A 21,380-nucleotide genomic window follows, 5' to 3' on the forward strand; every position below is an offset into this window, starting at 1 on the left:
CAGATTTTCAATATGTATTTCTTTCATTTTGTTGTTACTCTTCCTAATTTAAGCATTAGGTTTTGCTTCTTCGGCATGTTTCTCTTTCACAGCCAATCAACGTATCTTCAAACTAAAGTAACTTGACTAAAGGAGGGGGCTTTTCCTACCTGTGTTCCAGGAGGGGCTGAGCATCTGTCCTCAGATGTGACCCGGTACTTTGGGGAGGAAGACAGAGCTGTGAATAATGCTGCCTCACCTCGGGGCTGACCATCTTTCAGCTCCTTCAATCTCTTATGTTCTTGAAGGAAAGGACAAGAAGCAATTTAGTAGGTCCTATATCTGTGAGAGGAGAGTGGGAAGGGCAGAGAGTGAATTTTAAAACCTAGGTAAACCGAGACGACTTGTGTCTCTGGAGACTCTGAAGCAAGATGCTGTGTGAATTTGATGGAAATTTCTATGGGAAAATGTCTTTGAAGCAAATCTCTCAAAGGTCGTTGATGACAGGGCTTCACCAGCCAATAATCTGGCTCAGCTATACTGAACCACTTAGCATCAGACTCTCAGAATATTGCCCGCGGTGACCTGTGTCTTTTGCCTAAGCGCTTTAATAATGGCTACGTAAATGGTGAAAGTAAAACACAAAACTTAAGAACAAATCACATTTATTGTGAACTTGATAGTTTGTAAAGAGCTTTCACATTAGCATCTCAGTTTGGTCTCTACAACCTCACTGTAGAAAAGATAAAAGAAAAAAACCCACAAGCAAACAAACAAAACCTGCATCTTGAATTATTTAAGGAATTCACCCAAAGTTGCATGACTTGAGCCAGAAGGCCAGGCCTCCTGGCTGTCATGACCATTCTGGCTTCTTTCTGTCCCTCTCTCCTCTGACCCCACCCACAGAAATGCTAGGAAGTGTCCAAGCTGTGCCACTGGAGTGACTGTATGGGAAAAAAACGTTGTAATGGAGAGGGTCATCTCTTTGGAAACTGCAATCCCAAAGGAAGCATTCCATGCTTTAAATTTTGTAATGTCATTTCAGAGGCATATGTTTTCATTTTCCCTGGCTTTGCTATAAAACAAAGAGTAGCATTTTCAGCGATCCTTGACATGGTAATAATGAACCTATAAAGGACACAAATTCTGTACTTAAACCTACTTTAACAACACTTGCAGTGAGAGTCTTCTCATTGTGTTGAAGAAAACGTTTAAGGTAATCTCATCCTTTCTCTTCCTCCAAAAGGTACGGCCGAATAGTCATTTACTTAATATCCTGTTTCGGTGTTGGCATTGCTGGTGTTGTGGTGGCATTTGCACCCAATTTCCCTGTGTTTGTGGTCTTCCGCTTCCTACAAGGCGTGTTTGGAAAGGGAACGTGGATGACTTGCTACGTGATTGGTAAGAGCTGGCTACGCCTCCTTGTCTGTTTGAGAACCAGGGTTAGGTGGGTGAGAAGTCCTGCTGGTCAGCCTTCCTCCAGCAAGTATGGCGAGGCTTCACTGCTGCCACGTTATTTCTGCAAACGGGAGGATGCAGGGGCAAGACGCTGACTCTTTAGAAATTAAAGTTCCATCTTGTTTTGGGAACCAAGTATGGACTCTCACCAAATACTGGGGTGAACCACTTTCTGGCACGGCCATACGGTTATCACATGGTTTCTTGCTTTGTTTTCTTAGAGACTAATCTTTAGAAAAACTTCAGTAGTTCCTTGAAACTTTTTTTTTTTTTTTTGGCTATTGCCATGTGGATTGTGGGATCTTAGTTCCCTGACCAGGGATTGAATCCAGGCGTTCAGCAGTGAAAGCACAGAGTCCTAACCACTGGACCACCAGGGAATTCCCCCTTGAAACATTTTTAAAACATTTTCCATGTATTTCTGTGATACAGTTTGAGATAACATTGCTGTGCTCTCAAATATTATTTCTTTAATTCTATTCCTTCCGCACAAGTGGAGAACTTTTTGCCGTGCAGGAGATATGGCCTGAAAATGAGAAGTTCATTTGTAACCCTTTGCTATCTTCCATACCTAGAAAGTTGGACGTCTGAGTGTGAGGAAAGAAAAACTTCTCTTTGCTCCTATTACTGGGGAAGGTCCTGGCTGCTACCTTTCCAGTAGTGTCTTGGGTGGGCACCCACTCAAAGTCGTGGTGGACTTGTGACCAGGGAAATACGAAGCCTCCTCTTTGATTATCACCCCAGATCTGTGGGCTTCCACTCACTTCTGTTACTGCTGGACAGCCCCTCTTTGGGGTGCCCGCTTTGGGGACCCTTTGAAGATCTTTTTGTGGGTGAGGAAGGAGAGAGAGAGCTGGGGGGCTGACGGTTTGATGGCTGGAGCAGAAGGGATAACTTTGGACTATGAAGCGTTTTTAAGGAGACCCCAGTCTAGGTGAGTTTTCCTGGTTGTGATCTTAGGGCAGCAATAAGGTAACATACGCCAGGATGATCAGAATGGAATTAGGGACAGATAGAAACAGATCAGCAGGAGGGGAGGGGAGGAAAGGATGCCAACAGTAAAATTCCTCATGTGATTTTCAAAGAAATATCACACAAATGAAAGGTCCACCACTGTGGAGAGAATTATCACTTGATAGAAACTCTCTTGTGATAGTGAAAAATTTATCTGTAGAATCTAATGTCCATGATGAATCACCTAAAGAGACTGTAATATGCAAATCTTTAAAGACTGATAAAATCTAGCCACTTTATTATATTTATGTTTTGATACTTACAATTACTTTTCAAAATAGTCATTGTCTAAGCTTTCCTAAAACCAACACATATGTTCTTTGTATACCCGGAAGGGTGCTGGGCTGGGTGTGTAGGAGGATGGCATATGCTTGTTGATAACGCAGAGGAGAGGGGGAGAGGAAGGGACCTGAGCTGTCTGGGAAGCACATCCCCATCAGGGCAGTGCCTAAGGAAGCTTCGGGATCTTTGAGAGTCCTGTATAGTATTCTAGCGCCGCTGATGGATGGATGTCACAGGTGTAACGTCTGTTTGTTTGTTTGTTTGTTTTGGAGCTGGTCTTGTGCTTCCCTAACCTCTCTGTTTGTTTTCCTTCAGTGACAGAAATAGTAGGTTCAAAACAAAGGAGGATTGTGGGAATAGTGATTCAAATGTTCTTCACCCTTGGAATCATCATTCTCCCTGGAATTGCCTACTTTATCCCCAATTGGCAAGGAATCCAGCTGGCCATCACGCTGCCCAACTTTCTCTTCCTCCTTTATTACTGGTAATGTGGTTTTGGTCATTATCAAATTCATTCTTATTCCGCAGAAATGTAGAATCTGTGCTTCCAAACCAACATGAAAACGAAGGCGAGATTTTCTAACATCTCCAGAATGGCTGTGGGCTTTGCGAATTTCTAGAGATTATTTATTGGTTTTTGACTAATAGTTATTATTAAATTCATAAAATTGAAAAACACCTTTAAAATAGAGTATGAATTATGTTTTATTATTTTGTAATCTTTTTATGAAAACTACAAGGCAACAGACCGTATCTGCCAGTATTTCAACACGCAGTTTAAATGCAGTGAACAAGATTTGCTTGTCTGTGTGTTTTATTAAGCAAACTAATGTGACTCAGGAATTCTCAGGGGAATAAGAAAATGTTAAGTGCATCAGAAAATTAAGTTATCGGAAAGCTACCGGTGTATGCATTTGACTCCTGTTAGAATGAACATATTTTAATCATTCTCTAATCTAATTTTAATAGATGAGCAAACCAGTTTATGTAAATTGGGTTCTTAACCTTTTCCTAAATGTTCATTAAATCCCAGTGTTTTTCATCTTTGTAGTTGAGGACTGTATATTCTAAAACAGTCTTCTTGCAAGAGCAATGTAATATTGATTATTTTTATCATGAGCAATAATTCAGTTATCAAGTGAGCATTTTTTCCCGTCCGTTATAAACTTACAAAGATAATCTATGTTTCAGAGAGCCAGTTCTAAGCTCTCAGAATCTCCGAAACATGTATCTGATCGCAAGATCCATTTCAATAGAGAAATTCAAGTCATAAACTTTTAAGTTTTGAGATACGCAGGCATAACTCAAAAAAGACTTCTTCTCACCAGGGTGGTTCCTGAATCTCCCCGTTGGCTGATTACTCGGAAGAAAGGAGATAAAGCATTAAAAATTCTGAGGAGCATTGCGAAATGCAATGGGAAGTATCTCTCGCCAAATTACTCGGAGGTAATCTTACGTATTACTAGTAACAAGTATTGTTAAAGTGGGTGAATTAATGTCACTTATGCACGTATTATCAAATATATGACTAATCATTTTTAGTTTGACTTTAAAAAAACCTTGGGAAGAATCATATGGTGTATTAAAGAAGAAATAATTGCAAAGTTGTAATAGCATTATAATTGAGGTGAATTGGTCATTTAGTCCATATTTTAATAGTTGCACCAAGTTACTTGAATTACTATACTTGAATCACCTACTATAGGCCCCATAGTAATTAATCATTCATTCATCTTAATTGGACAACCTATAAATCTTTTCTTGACATTCAATTTAAGTCTAAAGATTTGTCTTTAAATTTAGTCTTGGAAGTATCATCTCTGCCGACCAGAGCTTGGGCAGTAATGTAATAATTCAACCTTTAGACTTAGACAGGCTGAATAATCTGCCCTCCCTCCCTCCCTTCCTCCCTTCTTTCCTTCCTTCCTCCAGCAAAGGCTTTTTGGGTGCCTCTGTGTCACTGCATTAAGAGAAAAGGGGGCTGTGTATTAAAAGCTCATTCTTGTCTTTTCAAAGATTTGATATGCAGCCAAAGACATATGCATGTATTTGAAGCAACGCCTGAATAATTAGAGAATAACATATAAAAAAGATACGATTTTTGCTTTAGCTGCAAAGACTAAGGGAATGCAGAATAACAGAGGATTATTATAAAAGGAATATTTAAGAATAATTTTTTAAAATTTATTAAATTTATTTATTTTTGGCTGAGTTGGGTCTTCGTTGCTGTGCGCGGGCTTCTCTAGTTGCGGCGAGCAGGGCTACTCTTTGTTGCAGTGCCCGGGCTTCTCATTGCAGTGGCTTCTCTTGTTGTAGAGCACGCGCTCTAGGCACGCAGGCTTCAGTAGTTGTGGCATGTGGGCTCAGTAGTTGTGGCTCGCAGGCTCTAGAGCACAGGCTCAGTAGTTGTGGCGCATGGGCTTAGTTGCTCCGCAACATGTGGGATCTTCCCAGACCAGGGATCGAACCTGTGTCCCCTGCATTGTCAGGCCGATTCTTAACCACCGCAACACCAGGGAAGTCCATAAGAGGAATTTTTAAATGTTTAATATTAATATTGCTAACATTGTTTTCTTTTGTAGCATTCAGTTTGTCTTGCTAGAAACGTTCTGATAAAAATGGGTTTGTGGGTTGTATTGTCAACTCCCCAGCTTCCTAGCTCCCCAGAACCTGGTCGGTTATTTTCAGATTTCTACCTTCTTCTTTCACTCTTACATTAAGGGACAAGCAGTAGGCTCTGTGTATACAAAGGTTTCAACTGACCAATTGTCACTGTTGGAAGTAGATTAATGATTTACCTTGAGGTTTACAGGTCATAAAATATATGGTAAAGATAAAACGTGATCTGTTCCAACCATGAAGACTAGTTGATCCTTGTCATTCTTTGACTGAGAACATTTGAGCTGTGCTTCTAGGGAAAATAACATCCCACTGCCCTCTCAGCTTGCTCTGGTCACACGAGCCATTGGTCTGCACAGCTGGATCAAATGAATGATACTTTGTACTCAGTTTTAATGGCCAAATGAGTATTTTTGCTATTCGTTCATCAGTATCCTGAAGACGTTGCATGTAGTCCCAGAGCTAAGCATGTGTAAGATCTAAATCAGGGTTTTAAGAGTGTAGAAAACATAGTGTGTGCTGATGGCTTATGAAGGAAGATGTTGCATTAACCCTGCACGTTGTGTGTTACCATGAGTGTTGCTGAGACGCCAGAGGATGATTCCCAAAATAGCTGCTATTCCACATCCTATGAGTGTCCAGTCTGACACCCACTGACCCGCTTCGAATTCACGAGCAGGATGGAGATCATTTCAGCAGGGAAGTACTTAAATGCTCTACATCGTTGTGACTGTAAATGATCGGGAACTATGGATCCGATGGCTTCCAAGACACTTGAACTCTAGTTTTTAGCAGTTAGATGATCTCCATTTGAAAGTCAGGTTTGATCAGACTTCGGTTTCTCCAGGACTTCAGTTGCTCTAGGATCCTAGCTACCGCTGTGGGCGTACGATCCTAGTGATAGGTGTTGTGATAGGTTGATGAGCCTCTTCAGTCTTTTTTTAATCTATAGGTTTTCTTTTTCTAGCAACTTTTTCTAGCAACTTCGGTGGAGAATGCTACGGGGTTTTCTCTCTGTTGAGTTTTCTGAAGTCTAAATTTCACTGATTACATCTCTTCGGATCCTTTAACGTGACCCTCTGTCTTGTATTCCCTGTGATGGAATACAGCTAAATATAACTAAATTGGTAGTTAGATCTAGAGTTAAGCAAGTTCAGGTTTGTCATTTTGGGCAAGACTACTTCATAAGTGGCTTTGTACATTTCCATTAAGAGACACCTAGTATCTCTGTGCCTCTCTATTCTTTTGTGATGTTAGCTGCCACTGATAATCATTGCCTGGATTTATTCATTCATCAGAGATTGCAGATTGACAATATTCCCATTTTGTCATTATTTCTTCATGTGTTACTGGAATACTTACATAAAGACTAACTTATCCCATCAACTGAGATGACTCTCACATACAGTTCCTATAGGAAAGGCAGGATATAGGCATAATTCTTTCTTTTCAAATTAGCAAATTGATTGCCTGAATTCTCGAAGTGATCAATGCATTGTGGGCTATGGGTTTTTTAAGCCTCATTATGACCTCCTGGATTTATACATACTGTGTATGTTTCAGTCTTCTGCAGTTATTGTTATTATCCTATTGATGCTCAAATTGCCCCCGTCTTTGGACAGACGAGGCTCATCTTTGCTGGTTCCTGAGTCCCTCTGCCACACCTCTGGTAGTTTCTGAATGCTTCCTTGCTCATTAGCACGACAAGATTTTCCAGGCTTGTCTTGTAAGTTCCAGTCTCATGCTTGTAATCACCTGCTTCTCAATGGGGGCTTCAAGTTTTGAAATAAATGTCTTCAAACTGACCCTGTCCATCTCCAGCCTTTAAAAATTGTACAACCTAAGTAGAAAGGCAAAGTATTGTCTTTAAAAAGAGAAAGAATTTTAAAACGTAACGACGTTTAAAACACCTTGCTAATAGCTGAATTCAGTCAAATTATAGGCCAAACCATAGTTTTCTATTTCAGAGATATTAATGTTTCCACGAAGCATGGTAATGTGCGAAATCCCTCTTTCAATGCTCAGAAATACTGGTGGATAGTGCAGGCATTTGACTTGAACTCCAGCACCAGCACCAAGGCAGGATCCTATTATGGTTTTGGGGGTAATGCTATCAATTACTCCTCTTTTGGCAACTCAAGGAACTATTGCCCATGTCAACAGTAGGACCACCAGGAAACCTTACGGTTCCACAGTCACCTCACACCTTCAGAAACCCTCCATTGCCTTAGCTGGTATCCCTGCTCTCTGGATATAATAACAGCAAGGCACCCATGCCCAAGGCTGGTTGCCCAATGCTCTCCTTACACTTTTCACGGAACCTCTCTTTGGTAAATCCTGACTTTTGGAAGAAGTTATTACCATGTAAATGACCTCGTCCCCCAAGACCTCTCCAATTCCCACCTCATCCTAGGGGTGCACATCCTAGGCTGCAGTGAAGCTAGAATGAATTAGAAAGAATCTGCTTGGTAGCAAAGCGGCCCTAGGAGATCTGGCAGGTCTACCCTCCTCTCATCACAATAGCCTCAGCTACCTCCCCACACCAGCCTGTTCCATCGCTGACACCAGAGGTGCTGCTCTATTTTAGACCCGAGAAGCAGAAGCGGTGGTGGGGTACCAGTTCAGAGCAGAAGCTGTAGAGGCATCACGAGTTTCTGACAGCTCTTTTGCTCTTTCCTTCTGCTACAAGAACAGCACATCCCAAACTGGAGCTGTTCCTTCAGCGTGGGTCCAGAATGAGAAGAGCTACAACTCGGAACAGAGCTATAGCAGCTGACCTACAGCTGAGATGTGGAATGTGGCCAAGAAATCATTGTTTCCCCTGTAAACTACAGTCTGCTAAATGTGTCTCAGTAAGCTACAGAGATTTGAGGGTGTTTGTTTTTGCAGCCAAAGCTAACTAATGTAGCTGATAGTAATAGTACTGGTTCAGGTGCCAAAGTAGGGTTTGGTGATCCAACACATTTTTTGCTATCTAGATGACACTGGATTGTGGTAGATTAGATTATTGTTTGAAATAGTCACATCTTCCCCCTCGTTTCCAATGCATGAAGATACTTCCTGGCTCCGTTGATGCGGGGCAGAGCAATGTAACCTGCTCTGGTCTCGTGATGACTGAAGTGTACGGCCTGCCCTTCGACTTAGGGCTTGGCCGTTCGGGTTGCTTTGGCCAATGGTAGGTGACCAGATGTGATGCAGTAGAGTCATGAAACGTGCTTGGGCTTGATCTCTGGGCTTCAGCCAGCACTGTGAGAAGAATGGTTCCAGGTTCTCCTACTGGCCACATAGAAGGCTAAGAGACATTTGGAGGAAAGCTGCTCTAGCAAAGTCTCCCCAAACCTAGATCAGCAGTCTCCCAGCCAGCCCACAAATGTATGAGCTCAATGAATGCTTATTATTTTATGCCACTATGCTTGTTACAGAGCACTATTTATCAAAAGTCAACTGATATCCTGATTAAATAGCCATCGTCACTTACTGACCTGGATTCTACAACTACATAGGTAGTAACTCCGGCAGCCGTTTTGGTTTCATTCTTTTCAAAAAGGATTTTAAAGATGTCTCTCTCCCCCTCTTGTCTTCGTGTGGGATATGCTCCTGGAAAATAGTAGGCTACAACTCTAGTTAACAAAGAGGCTCTGATACTACCCAACTGAATGTGTCCGTATTTGTTGGCGATATTGTTATGCTCTGTTGACTCAAAAACCTGTAAGGCTTGATTGTAAATTCCTTACTTGTATGATATGCTTATATAGTTCATTGTTCATAGCTAATCACAGTTTATTGAAATGTCAGTAGTAGATGTTACACTGATAGTCATTCATGCATAAACACACTCATGGGCAGTTCCCATGGTGACGTGTTTGGGTGACATCAAGAACTGAGACTTGAGCTTTCTGATCGCAAAGGGAACATCATCACTATAAATGATCCCACTCTGATATATTTCCAAGATTGAATATATTAAAACCTCATTAAAAAGTGTCAGGCTAATTTTTAGGTTACCTTAGTTACCAGAGAGACTTCCAACTCTTAATAGCTGCTGTGTTTCCTATATTTTAATGAACCGTCACAGAAGCATCAGTATTGCTCCAGAGAGGGACTTTCCAGCTTTGGGAATGTCTGTTTCTGACATTTGCTTTCCAAAGGGGATTTTTATAAACATAATTTTTGTTCTTCCGAAAGAGAAACCACACCATGATTCTGGCTGTCATGAAGCCCATGTGAGTTGTGTGGTATTTTCGTCCAGTTGTGCTGTCTTTGTTAATTTTCGTGTTTAATTATTATCTCAGACTTGAAACTTAAAAACTCTCCCATAGAATTCATTTCAAAAGATCCAGAGAAAGTAATTTAGGCCCAAGCAGTGACCGTGTCAAGAGTGGGAAAGGTGTGAGTCTAGAAAATAGTAAAAGACAGTGGGAAAAAAAGTCTCTGGAAACTTGTACATTACTTGCCCTTAACAGAAGCAAATCTTCATTCTTCGACTTCACACAGAATAAATGATTCCTGTTCTACCAGCAAAGCCGTCATCCTTCACATGACGTGTTAAAATGATTACTGTAATATGCCGCCACCTTAGCTTTAATTTAGAATATTCTTGAATGCATAAAAAAAGTCAGGGCGCTTCATATGCTAAACATAAAATGGATCTTTGGAGCTGAGAAATAATTTAATAGTACTCTAGTGAAATCCATTTTTGGAAATAGCCTGGGTTCTATAAATGGGCTATATTTCAATTCTAATTAGTTCCCATGTCTTTAACTTTGTGAAAATAAGACAGTATTGCATGAATAGGGAAAAATGTTTATGCTACCGTTTAAAAAGCCATAAAAACAGCAGTGAAGGACTGTTGAATCCAGAGCGAGTTCCTTTCCCAAGCTGCGTGATTAAATAGTAAGTCTCTTCCACTAAAGGAAATTTGGCCTAAAATCTTCCAGGTCAGCGGGCTCTCATTTCACCTGTACAAATCTTGAGGGAGAGTGGTCCAGAGCATCATATGGCTTTAACTGAGCTAGAAATCCAAGTGTCTTATCCCTTAAAGAAGGAGATTACAGCCGTGGAGAGGGCAAGGCAGATATTCAGGGCAGCTCCTCAAAGAGCAGCATTTTGAGTGAGGAACCCTGGGAGACAGGCCTTCTCTCCCCTTCCCTGAAATTGACCTTCCAGAGTCCCTCCTGAAATAACTGGGCTATATGCTCTTGCCACGGTCTTAAGACTTGAGAAGTATACATTAGAACTGTGAAAGAAAAGCACTCAGCATCATTGTTACATAAATATAAATAAATATATATGTAGATACAGTGATACCAGTCAGTCCTGGTGTCTGATGACATCTTTCTAACAAGTAATTGGATCTACAGAACCCAGGACAACTAATGGACTCAGATGGTGACCAGTAGGGTGACCAGTTGTCCTTGTTTGCCCAGGACCGGGAGGATTTCTAGGATACTGAAGTCGCAAAGCTAAATCTAAAGAAAGTCTCAGGCACATGGGCGTGACTAGGTCAGTCCTCCCCTTCCCAGCTATGCTTAGAGAAGGATACCAAAGATGTACATTCTCTGGCTTCAAAAGCCCCTCCCAGCCCACTGGGACCCTGATCCCTATGAGGAGACAGTGGGATGCCTGGCCTGACTAGAGGATGGGACCTGGGATTTCCCGATGTCAGATGCAAGCTGCCGGGGCCCCCAGGTGGCTGCCAGGCTTCCTCTTTCTTCCTCAATCCCTAATTCTTTAAAAAAAAACACACACACAAAAAAAACACACAAAACTTTTACAGCCTTTATTTGAAGGTCTAACATGAAGTGATATTCCTTTGAAAAAAACACACACTTTATTGATGTATGATTGCCATGCGGAAAGTGGTACATATTTCATGTATACAACTCGCTCAGTCCCCTGTTTCTACTATAGTTCTTAATCTGGACTTGAACCCTAGTTGTTCGACTGGGGCCCTGGGCCCCTGCTGACTTTCTGCCTGTTCTTTCTGTCAAAAGTGGGGTCCCACTGCTGATGTCTTTACTCATCTGTTGTCATAGAGTTAGATGTTGCCCCTTCTGATAACTGCTGCCTGATCTTTCTGGAGACTGTGGCTGCTGAGAACCCGTCCTCCAGGTGGGGCCCACACGGGACAGCAATGCTGGCCCACAGGAGGCCCAGGTGTCCCCTCCCCCCACTGGCCTCTCTTGGTGTACATTCTTGGTCCAGACACAGAGCCAAAGCACCTCCATTCACCTGGCCTGCTCTCCCTAAAGCTGAGATTCCAGCAAACACCTAGGCAAAATGATGTTGGATTATGACACAAGGGGAAGAGTTCCAAGCTCTATATAGTGACATTTAGAGCCATGTCAACTCCTCATTCATTAGTTACAGAATCTGGGAACAATGGACTCCTCCCTTTTTCCATCTCAAAGGCTGATCCTTGCCCTTCAGAACAACAGCCCTCCTGTTTGAGCCCCAGCACCCCTGTGGTGATGCAGAGAAGCATTTGCCTTTTTCTGGCCTAGCCCAGGCCCTGGTGGCATTACGAAGAAAACTAATTAAAATATAAAACAAAATGAATAAGCCACACAGGCTTATTTTATTCTGTTAATATTGATTGCTCTTTTTTGCGAGAATTGTGAAATTGCCTACTTCAGTTATTTTAATTCTGGGTCTCTCTAATAGAATAAAAAGTGAGTTTGCTTTTGCTCTTGCCTTTTGAACACTTGCTAAGAGAATGGCCCTCTAACACCATCTTTGAAATCTTCATATTCTATCGTGTGAGAGAGGAAGATAGCAGCCTTTTCCAGTGTTTTGTTCCTGTGCCACTTGGCCCACGCTTGTGTTTTTGGCAAAAGCAGTCTCTGCAAATCCAAATTGCTGTGCTTCCCTACTGTGAATAAATGAGAAAATACTAGCTCTTTGGGAAAGTGTTCCTTGCTGTGGAGGCCATGATGGGTGCAACTTCCAGAACCCTGCACATCCAACTCCCTGGCAGGATTTCCCGGGCATTATTCCTAATCCAGAGCTGCTGTTGCTATGACAGTGCTGCTTGCTAGATCTCCAGTCCATTAGGAAAACTGCCTTTTTTCAAGAAATAATCCTAAGAAAAGAGATGCAGCCTGGGTGAAATCATTTAAATTCTCCAGGGCTGGGCTTCCCTGGTGGCGCAGTGGCTGAGAGTCCGCCTGCCAATGCAGGGGACACGGTTTTGTGCCCCGGTCCGGGAAGATCCCACATGCCGCGGAGCGGCTGGGCCCGTGAGCCATGGCCGCTGAGCCTGCGCGTCCGGAGCCTGTGCTCTGCAACGGGAGAGGCCACGACAGTGAGAGGCCCGCGTACTGCAAAAAAAAAAAAAAAAAAATTCTCCAGGGCTAGGTTGATTGTTGGAGTATGCAGACATGCTCCTTTGATGTAGATAAACATGAGAAAATTGTAAATAGTAACAGAGAAAACACACTGGGATCTATTCGCTTCCATCCCTAGAGATTCCCCCCAGGTAGATGGTATAAAGGTATCAGGTGCTAGATTTTCAAGGGCTAAATCTTCCCTTCCCTGGAAAAAATAAAAATTAAGATCCGTCTAACAGATGGCTGGATGAAGAACAGCCAGGTTGTGTTGCAATAGCAACACTTCTTCACGTGGGTGCAGATATGAACGGGACCAAGCCTATGCAATCCAAGGATGGCTAGATTTCTTGGTTTAGAACAAATAATGTGGGTCTGTGCTGTTTTCATTTTTCTTTGAATCTGGCACTATTGGAGGGAAGTATAATTTAATGTACAGAAAGGGGACCTGATGGAGAGGAAGCCTTCCTTCTTCAAATAGTGAATGTACCTTTCTTAAGGTGGCTGAATAAGGGAAGCTTTAGAGTGAAGAAGTCCTTATATCCTTCCCAGGAAAAGGACTTAGGGAACGCTGGGGGAAATGGCCTGAACCAAGGACACTCTTATGCTAGAAAAGTAGATCTTTGTTACCATCCCTAGGAATGGGCATGGAGGGGGACCAAAGAGGAACGTTCTGGCTAACACACTCCTGCCTCGCAGCACCTGTGACCTCAGCCCCAGAGTCGATGGAAGAATCATGTGGTAGTCTGTCCCGGGGGGGCCACTGATCCTTGGGGACCATCAGGTTACTGCCAAAGTCCACAAACCATTTGCAGCCAAGTCTTGTCTGTAGAATCAATGAATACATCTTGGATACATATACACTATTATTGCAGATGAAGGTAGATGCCGTTGTGATGAATAATGACTAAGGAACTGAAAGGCGTTAAGTTCATAGCAAATCTATGTTATGTTGTCGTCTCAATGAACAGAATTAAAAGCACAATTCCTATCATGTGCCAGAAGATCTCATACTCAATTAGGACAAGAGTCAATGATCAGTAAGCACAAACAGGGTTAGTTTCCATCAGCTGGACAGCTGTTCCCTGAGCTCTCAGAGTTCAAGTTAAATGACGTTCTCAGAAGAAGCTGAAGGACCCCACAGAGTCCTGATAAACAGAATTCTCGACAACTTCCGAGATTTGTTCAGTTTTTTTAAATTCAATAAAATAAACTCAAGTTCATTATATTCTGCTCTTTCACTGACCTTAAGGACAAGTTCTTCCTCTGAAGTAGCGAGAGTTGAGCAACTTGGTGTACAATTGTCTTACTGTGTCTCAAAGGTGGGTCCTTGTTTTCTTCCTTGTTTAGGTTTCAGAGCCAACACACCACTAACAGTTTAGATCTTGAGGAAGACTGAGGAAGGCTTACTGAATGAATACTCAGCACGATTATTTCTATGGCCCCAAGAACGATAGAGATTAAGTACTTGCCGCATGTGTTGATCACTAGTGGAGTCTCCAGGCTTAAATACTTCTCTTTGAAACCTGACGCGGACAAATCTTACCGAAGACAATTCAAGTATTCACTCTGCAATTCATAACCGTTAACATGCTGTATTTATACAGGCTGATCTAAAATTAGCAGGGGACAGATTGGATGGCAAGTGAGTGAAACATGGGCTCCATGCCATGTAGTGTCCTTCCCACAGTTCTGTAAACTATGTGGTACACTTGGTTGTCTAAAAACAACCGGCCTGTAAAGTTCAAGTTGATTATTAGTTACTGCACTGAAAATATTTTTCACTGAATCAGAGAATATTTTATTTGGTCACCACATATTTAGAAAAACCATTTAAATGTAATTGACATGAGGTTGTCCCACAAACGGACACACACCGTAGCAGGAATTCATCTTCATTTGTTCACCCATTTATTCAGCAAATAGTTACAGAGCACTGGGTTCAAAACATCTAGTTTTAAACAACCTCTGTGCAATAGTCACTTTCAAAAATGCCTCCCAACAGGCATTCAAGGTGCCTTACATTTTCTCTAATTCTCTATGGTTGGTCTTCTTTCTTTTTTTTTGAGCTGTTTTCAGGTCCCCCCTCTGATAGTTCCTTACCTATTCAAATATACTCAGTGTCATCATATAGATAAGTTTAATACAACTAAATATAAATTTTTCCTCTCATTTAAAGCTGAAGAAAGCTTAAATCTCAAGTGTAGAGTTTGGAAACCGTATCAGTGTGTTTTAATTTTGATGGCATTGTCTACAGAAGGGTATTCTAATTGGGTCTCAGTTAGTACATCTGTTAAGGCTGGAAACTCACCTATGTGTTTCTTGGAATATAATAAAGCAAGTCACATTTCAAAGTTAGAGTAGAGAGTGAATGCAGTATAACATTAATACACGTCACTGTGGTCCAGAGTGAAGCCATGAGACTGAACAGGCTTCACTATCAAAAACCTCCAGAGTCAGAATTCCAGGCATGGTGTGTACCACCCACTCGTGGCTTGCACTTAAAAGCATCTCATCCCTCTCTGTAGTTCTGCCTGAACAATAAAGTACATGCCAATGAACAATAAGTAACTGTATGCAGAAAAATATTTTGTAAATCAAGAAATAGAGAAGGGAGAAGCTTGCAAATTCTAGAACTCACCAAGGACTACGATATATATTGGGGTGCGTGTCAACTGCTCTTTTAGCTGTTCAGCTGGACTTGACTTTCTTTGGAAAATTTCTCAGCTTTCCCCAATGCACGTACATAAACATGAAACTAAGGGCTTTCTGAGGTTCAGAAGTAAGGCAAAATTTGAATAGTTGGCAAGCCTGGAAGCACTGAAAGCAGAGGAAGTTCCAAGCTGACCTCTAAGTAGCTCTGTAGCAGGTGGTTTGGGTGACCGTCATTTTTCTTTGAGCGCAGAGTTGAGTTAAGCCTGTCTCTCTGCGCGTGGTACAGCCATCGTTGGGCTGTGCAGGCCCCTCTCCTGTTTGGTCGATTTGATTTTCCCTTCCTCCACTCTCCCCACTCTGCCCTCAACAGGTCCCCAATTGAATGTGCTTGAGGTATGCCCTTTGATATTGATGTGCCCTTATAAACCAGAGCTTGTGGTATGTGTGGGTTTAGGTGACATAAATGGCGTTGTGCTGCTCTAGATCTTGTCTCATTTCTTACCTTTTCATGGAGCAATGTTTTAAAGGTCTCCCTGTGTTGCCCACACGTGAGTGCTGCGTGGTTTTCGTCAGTACCTTCTGCTGTATTTGACATCTCCGTCCTCCAAACCTGGGCTGCCTCCAGTCATCCTGATAAATGTTTCCATACATGTCCCCTTTGTTTATCCATTCTCTATATAATAGTTTGCATCTGCTAGTTCCAAACTCCTAACCCATCCCTCCTAACCCCTGCCCCTTGGCAACCACAGTTCTGTTCTCTATGTCTGTGAGTCTGTTTCTGTTTCGTAGATAAGTTTGTTTGTGTCATATTTTAGATTCCACATATAATGATAGCATATGGTATTTGTCTTTCTCTGTCTGACTTACTTCACTTAGTATGATCATCTCTAGGTTCATCCATGTTGCTGCAAATGGCATTATTTCATTCTTTTTTTCAGCTGAGCAATATTCCATTGCATATATGTACCACATCTTCTTTATCCATTCGTCTGTCGATGGACATTTAGGTTGCTTCCGTGTCTTGGCTATTGTAAATAGTGCTGTTATGAACATTGGGGTGCATGTATCTTTTTGAATTAGAGTTTTCTTTGAACATATACCCAGGAGTGGGATTGCTGGATCTTATGGCAACTCTATTTTTAGTTTTTGAGGAACCTCCATACTGTTCTCCATGGTGGCTGTATCAATTTACATTCCCACCAACAGTGTAGGAGGGTTCCCTTTTCTCATACATGTCCCTTTGGACATTTGAGAGGTTTCCCGTGGAGTATAATGCCTAGAAGTGGAACAACCGGGTCCTGGGATGCATGCAAGTTTAGTGCCCTAAATAATGCCGCATTGCTTTCTGTGTACACCCATTGAGTGTCCTGTTTGCCCATGTACACGTTTGGTACTTTCCAATTTTCTAATTTGGCCAGCCTCCTGAGTGTTTTAGGTTGCACGTCTCTGGTTACCAGTGAGGCTCAGCACATCTTCGTGCGTATTGCTTTGTTATTTGTGTTTCTCCTCTGTGGATTGCCTTGCCATATCCTTGCCCACGTGTATGGAATTTTCTGGATTTGTTGGACTTATTGGATTGGATTTGTCCCCTTCTATTTATAGGATTGCCTTTTATATTCTAAACTTTACCCTGTTGTTGGTTTTAGACATTGCGAGTATGCTTCCCTCAATGTTTTAGCTACCCATTAACTTTGCCTATTTTTTGTTTCATTGACCAAAAATTCTAAATCCTTAATTGATTTGATACAGTCAGATCAGTGTGTTTTCACCTATTGATTGTTTTCTGGGTTTTGTTTAAGAAATCTTCTGTACCCAAAGGCCACAGACGTTCTCCTATTAGCTTATGGCTCCGTCACATTCAGGCCTGAATCCACCTGCCCTGCTCCCTCAATGCCTCTGTGAAACAAGGATCCACCTTTATTGGTCTCAGTACTGAGCTGGTTTTCTGAGCACCAGCTAATAAGCGAAGCATCATTTATTAAGTTCCCATTTCTGAGTCTAAATTAGTTTACAGCCTAAAACCTGTCTACTATTTTTAAGGAACCCAACAACTCGTAACTTATCTATGTGCTCCTGGGCTTCAGATCGGGGCTAAGATGCAGGCGCCTTGCCAGCGTTATCAATGAATGTCCCACACCTGTGAAGCTCCATGTGGCTGGAGATACGTGAACCAGATAATGAACCAGATCACTTAGACCTCAGATTCATATACAACCAGCAGACAATCATGTTCACACTCTTGGCCTTAAAAGATAAACACACGTTTGTTAGCAAATGCCCAAATATCAATACTTATCCTCTAAAACACACTTTCTGATTCTGGACTTCGCTATCTAACTGCCCATCACTGAAATGAAGGAGAAATACTCTTCAAAGCCGGAACATCAGTCATGCAAAAGCAGAAGGGATATAATGTCCCCCCAAGATACTCAAGTATTTCTTTAAAAAATGAGGATTGTCTCTGGGAGAATGATGCCTGCTCTGCATACCTCTCAAAAGGAGGTGACAGCGTATGAACATACTTCATCAGTGTAGAACGAGATCATGATTTTCAGACCCACCAACACCTTCATTAAGTGTACTTGGGGGCTCAAATGGGACTTGTTAACTGTTCCATTCCCTGGGCAGTGGCGTAAGCTCTTAGTCACAAACTTTCAATGGGACAGCAGGTCTACCCAGGGCTCCCTCTGCTTCTGTGTTAGTTTTATGATTTATTTCAGTGATAAACTAATTAGTGCCTGTTGATTGAAAAAGCAGTAGAAATAATCCTCATTCCTTTTTAGGAGTTTTAAAGGTGGATTTTATCAAAAAGACTTATTATTTATAAGAAGCAAACAAAATTTCATGAAAATTGCAATTTCCCCCAATTTAAGTTGAAGTCTTAGTTTAATTACTTCAAAATAGAAATATAATACTTAGCATAATAAATTCCTATGAAGAAGAGGGTATAGACCAGAGGGCTTTTTTGTAAACTTGAGAAATCTATGGACTCTTTATCATTCAGGATAAGCCAGGTGTGCATGTAACAAACACTCCCCAGATCTCTGTAGATTAAAACCACAAAAGAGGGACTTCCCTGGAGGCGCAGTGGTTAAGAATCCGCCTGCCAATGCAGGGGACACAGGTTCAAGCCCTGGTCCGGGAAGATCCCACGTGCCACGGTGCAACTAACCCCGGGCGCCACAACTACTGAGCCTGCGCTCTAGAGCCCATGAGCCAGGTCTACTGAGCCCATGTGCCACAACTACTGAGCCCACGTGCCTGGAGCCTGTGCCCTGCAACAAGAGAAGCCACCGCAATGAGAAGCTTGCGCACTGCAACGAAGAGTAGCCCCCCGCTGGCCACAACTAGAGAAAGCCGGGGTAGCAGTGAAGCCCGACGCAGCCAAAAAAATAAATAAGTAAATAAAATTTTAAAAATAAATAAAACCCACAGAAGATTAACTCCTGTCTGTGCCACGTGGATTCACTGGGGCCTCCTCTCCTTGTCACAGAGTCCTCACTCTTTAATCTAGGCTGTCCTAGCAGCCACTGCCTGGACCATCGCAGAAAAGGGGGAGTTCTAGAGGGTCTTGCTTCAGCAATTAAATGCTCACAACTCCTTGGCACATCTGGGGAGGGGGCCCCACTCAATCACGCAGGACCAAGCACTGCAATCCTATCACGTCCCTGTGATGGGCTGGGGAGGGAGGAGAGGAAACAAAAACATTTTTGGCAAACAGCGCTCGTGAGATGAGCACCACCATAGATCTCTTTTAAAAGAAAAACAAAATTAAGAATACAGAATTCAGTTTGAGAAACACTGACTTAGGAAGATACATGCTTTTGAATGCAAATGATTACTACAAAGTAACTTTCGCCTTCACAACTGGTTAAAAAAAATACTTTGGTCAAAGTGTAAACACAATTTCAAAAGTTCTTACTGAAAAACAGGAACTATGATGACCCATTTCTCAGAGAAACCACGACTTTGGGGCATTGTGAGAGCAGAAAGAAGATGGTACCCAAGGCACCACAACTCTAGGAGCACATGTTAAATAGAGGACAAGGAAGGGCAGCCAGGCCTCTCCTCAGTCACAGCCAACAGGCAGGGCCAGCTCAGCACAGGGATTTAGAGAAAACACCCTGAAAAGATGCCTGTGAACCTAGCTGATGGCGAACACCAGAGAGGACGCCAGGACCACTGCCGGCTTGCTGAGAGGCTGGTAAGAGCTGGACGAAGGAAAACAGGAGAGGGAGCCAGTCCCGGAGAAGAAGACCCACAGGAACGCAGGAGGCAGCTGACCCAACCCGAGGGCGCTCTGAGAATACCATCCTGGACGCGCCCTGTCACCACGGCTGGGAGCACTTGTGCGATGGAGCTGATGTCGCCCTGGGTTGGCCTGGCTGTCGTTGGCCTGCGTGGAAAGGGCTGGCAACCCAGAGACAGGGTGGTAGTGCCTCATGCTCCAGGCCCAGGCAGAAAGACACCTGCCAAGAATCGTACTGGGCGAAGTTGCACTTTGGCTGGAATCCTGCAAACACCTGAAGCCCTGGAAAAGCTAGGAAAAGAAATGATGATAAGAATGCGGATGGGTGGAGATGTGGTTTGGCTTTTATTTGTGACACAGCAGATGGTTTGTTTTATTTCACACTAGCTTTCTCCTCTCTAGAAAAATCCTTGGCTAACTAGTTACTTACAGATACTCAATTTACCTATTTAGAAGTAAAAATTTGTGTATCTAGACATGTTCCTATGGTTTAAGACACTGGACATTCTTCTTTTAAATTTATAATTCTTGGAGTTTTTTATTGAGATAAAATGACATTATATTAGTTATAGGTGTACAACATAATAATTTGGTGTTTGGTGTATTGCAGAGTGATCACCGCAGTGAGTCTAGTTAAGACCATCACCATACATGCTTAATACATTTTTTTCTTGTGATGAGAACTTTGAAGATTTGGTCACGTAGCAACTTTCAAATATGCAGTACGGTATAATTAGCTATAGTCATCAGACTGTACATCATATCCCCTTGATTATTTTTTTGGACATCCTTTATCATTTGATATTTAGAACTTTTCTGTTTCAGCAGCAATCAGTGACATTTATTGGTGCCACTGGGGAGTTCAATGACATGTTTAATCCCATCCACTCACATCAAATTTTGGTGTCCGACCCCTGCCAAGTTCTGAGTCTTTAGGATTAGAGTTTTAGAACTGAGAATGCCATCTGTTTTTCCCTCTCTCCGTCACGTGCTTTAACACCTCTCCTCCCCCAAATCCTCGCAGATTTGTTTTTAAGAAATGAACCAGTGTTCCACCATGTGACCCACAGCTGCAAGCCATCAACCTTTGCTGATGTTAAGGCTGCACTTTGGATCCCTGGGGAACTCTAGAAAGATGCACTTTTGCTGTTCCAGGGAGCGAGCCCAGTCGTGGGATGGGAGGGGGACTCACTCCCTCCCGGGCCAGACGCAATCTCTCGGAATAAGTATCTCCTCAGCAGAGCGTCCTCACGAAAGAGCTGGCTGAGCCCAAAGTCCAATACAGGGACCACCAGCCACATGTGGCAGTGGAGCCCTGAAACGTGGCTGGTCTACACGGAGGTGTGATGTGAGAGCTGCACCGTGGATTTCAAAGATTGAGTGTGATGTAAACACATCAACTATCTCATCAGTAATTGCACATTGATTACATGTTGAAATGATTGTACTGGGGATAGATTGGATCAAATGCAACATAGTCTTAAAATTAATTTTGCCTCTTTTTACCTTTTCAATGTTGCTACTAGAAAATTTAAACTGACGTAGATGACCCTACAGTTTTATTGGACAGCGCTGGTCTAAGTGTCTGGAATTTGGTTTTAACTATTTTAATAAGCGTCGAATACTGATTATCATTTTGATTATGAGCTTTGCTTTACCATATGAACTCTGTATGGTGAATACTTTATCTACTCTTGTTTTAAAGTATAATGAGGTTTTTAAGATTTTTCAAGCCACTGTGGGTAATTTCGCAGATTCTCTTTTATGTTTGCCAGGCAGCATTATTGCCACCTAGAAGC

The 21,380-nt window shown here is 42.3% G+C and overlaps 1 protein-coding gene across 1 annotated transcript in view; it reads left to right on the top strand.

The window, feature by feature from the left end:
• The window catches only part of SLC22A3 (solute carrier family 22 member 3), an 88,826-nt gene that overhangs the window by 41,579 nt on the left and 25,867 nt on the right, over nucleotides 1-21,380 (top strand). Inside the window, exons 3-5 of the mRNA XM_030853002.3 lie at nucleotides 1,226-1,380; nucleotides 3,049-3,217; nucleotides 4,062-4,179. Of these exons, the coding sequence (XP_030708862.1) occupies nucleotides 1,226-1,380; nucleotides 3,049-3,217; nucleotides 4,062-4,179 (442 nt within the window). The remainder of the gene's footprint in view (nucleotides 1-1,225; nucleotides 1,381-3,048; nucleotides 3,218-4,061; nucleotides 4,180-21,380) is intronic.

Source organism: Globicephala melas, chromosome 14 (assembly GCF_963455315.2).
Source record: "Globicephala melas chromosome 14, mGloMel1.2, whole genome shotgun sequence".
In the NCBI taxonomy this organism is placed as follows: Eukaryota; Metazoa; Chordata; class Mammalia; order Artiodactyla; family Delphinidae; genus Globicephala; species Globicephala melas.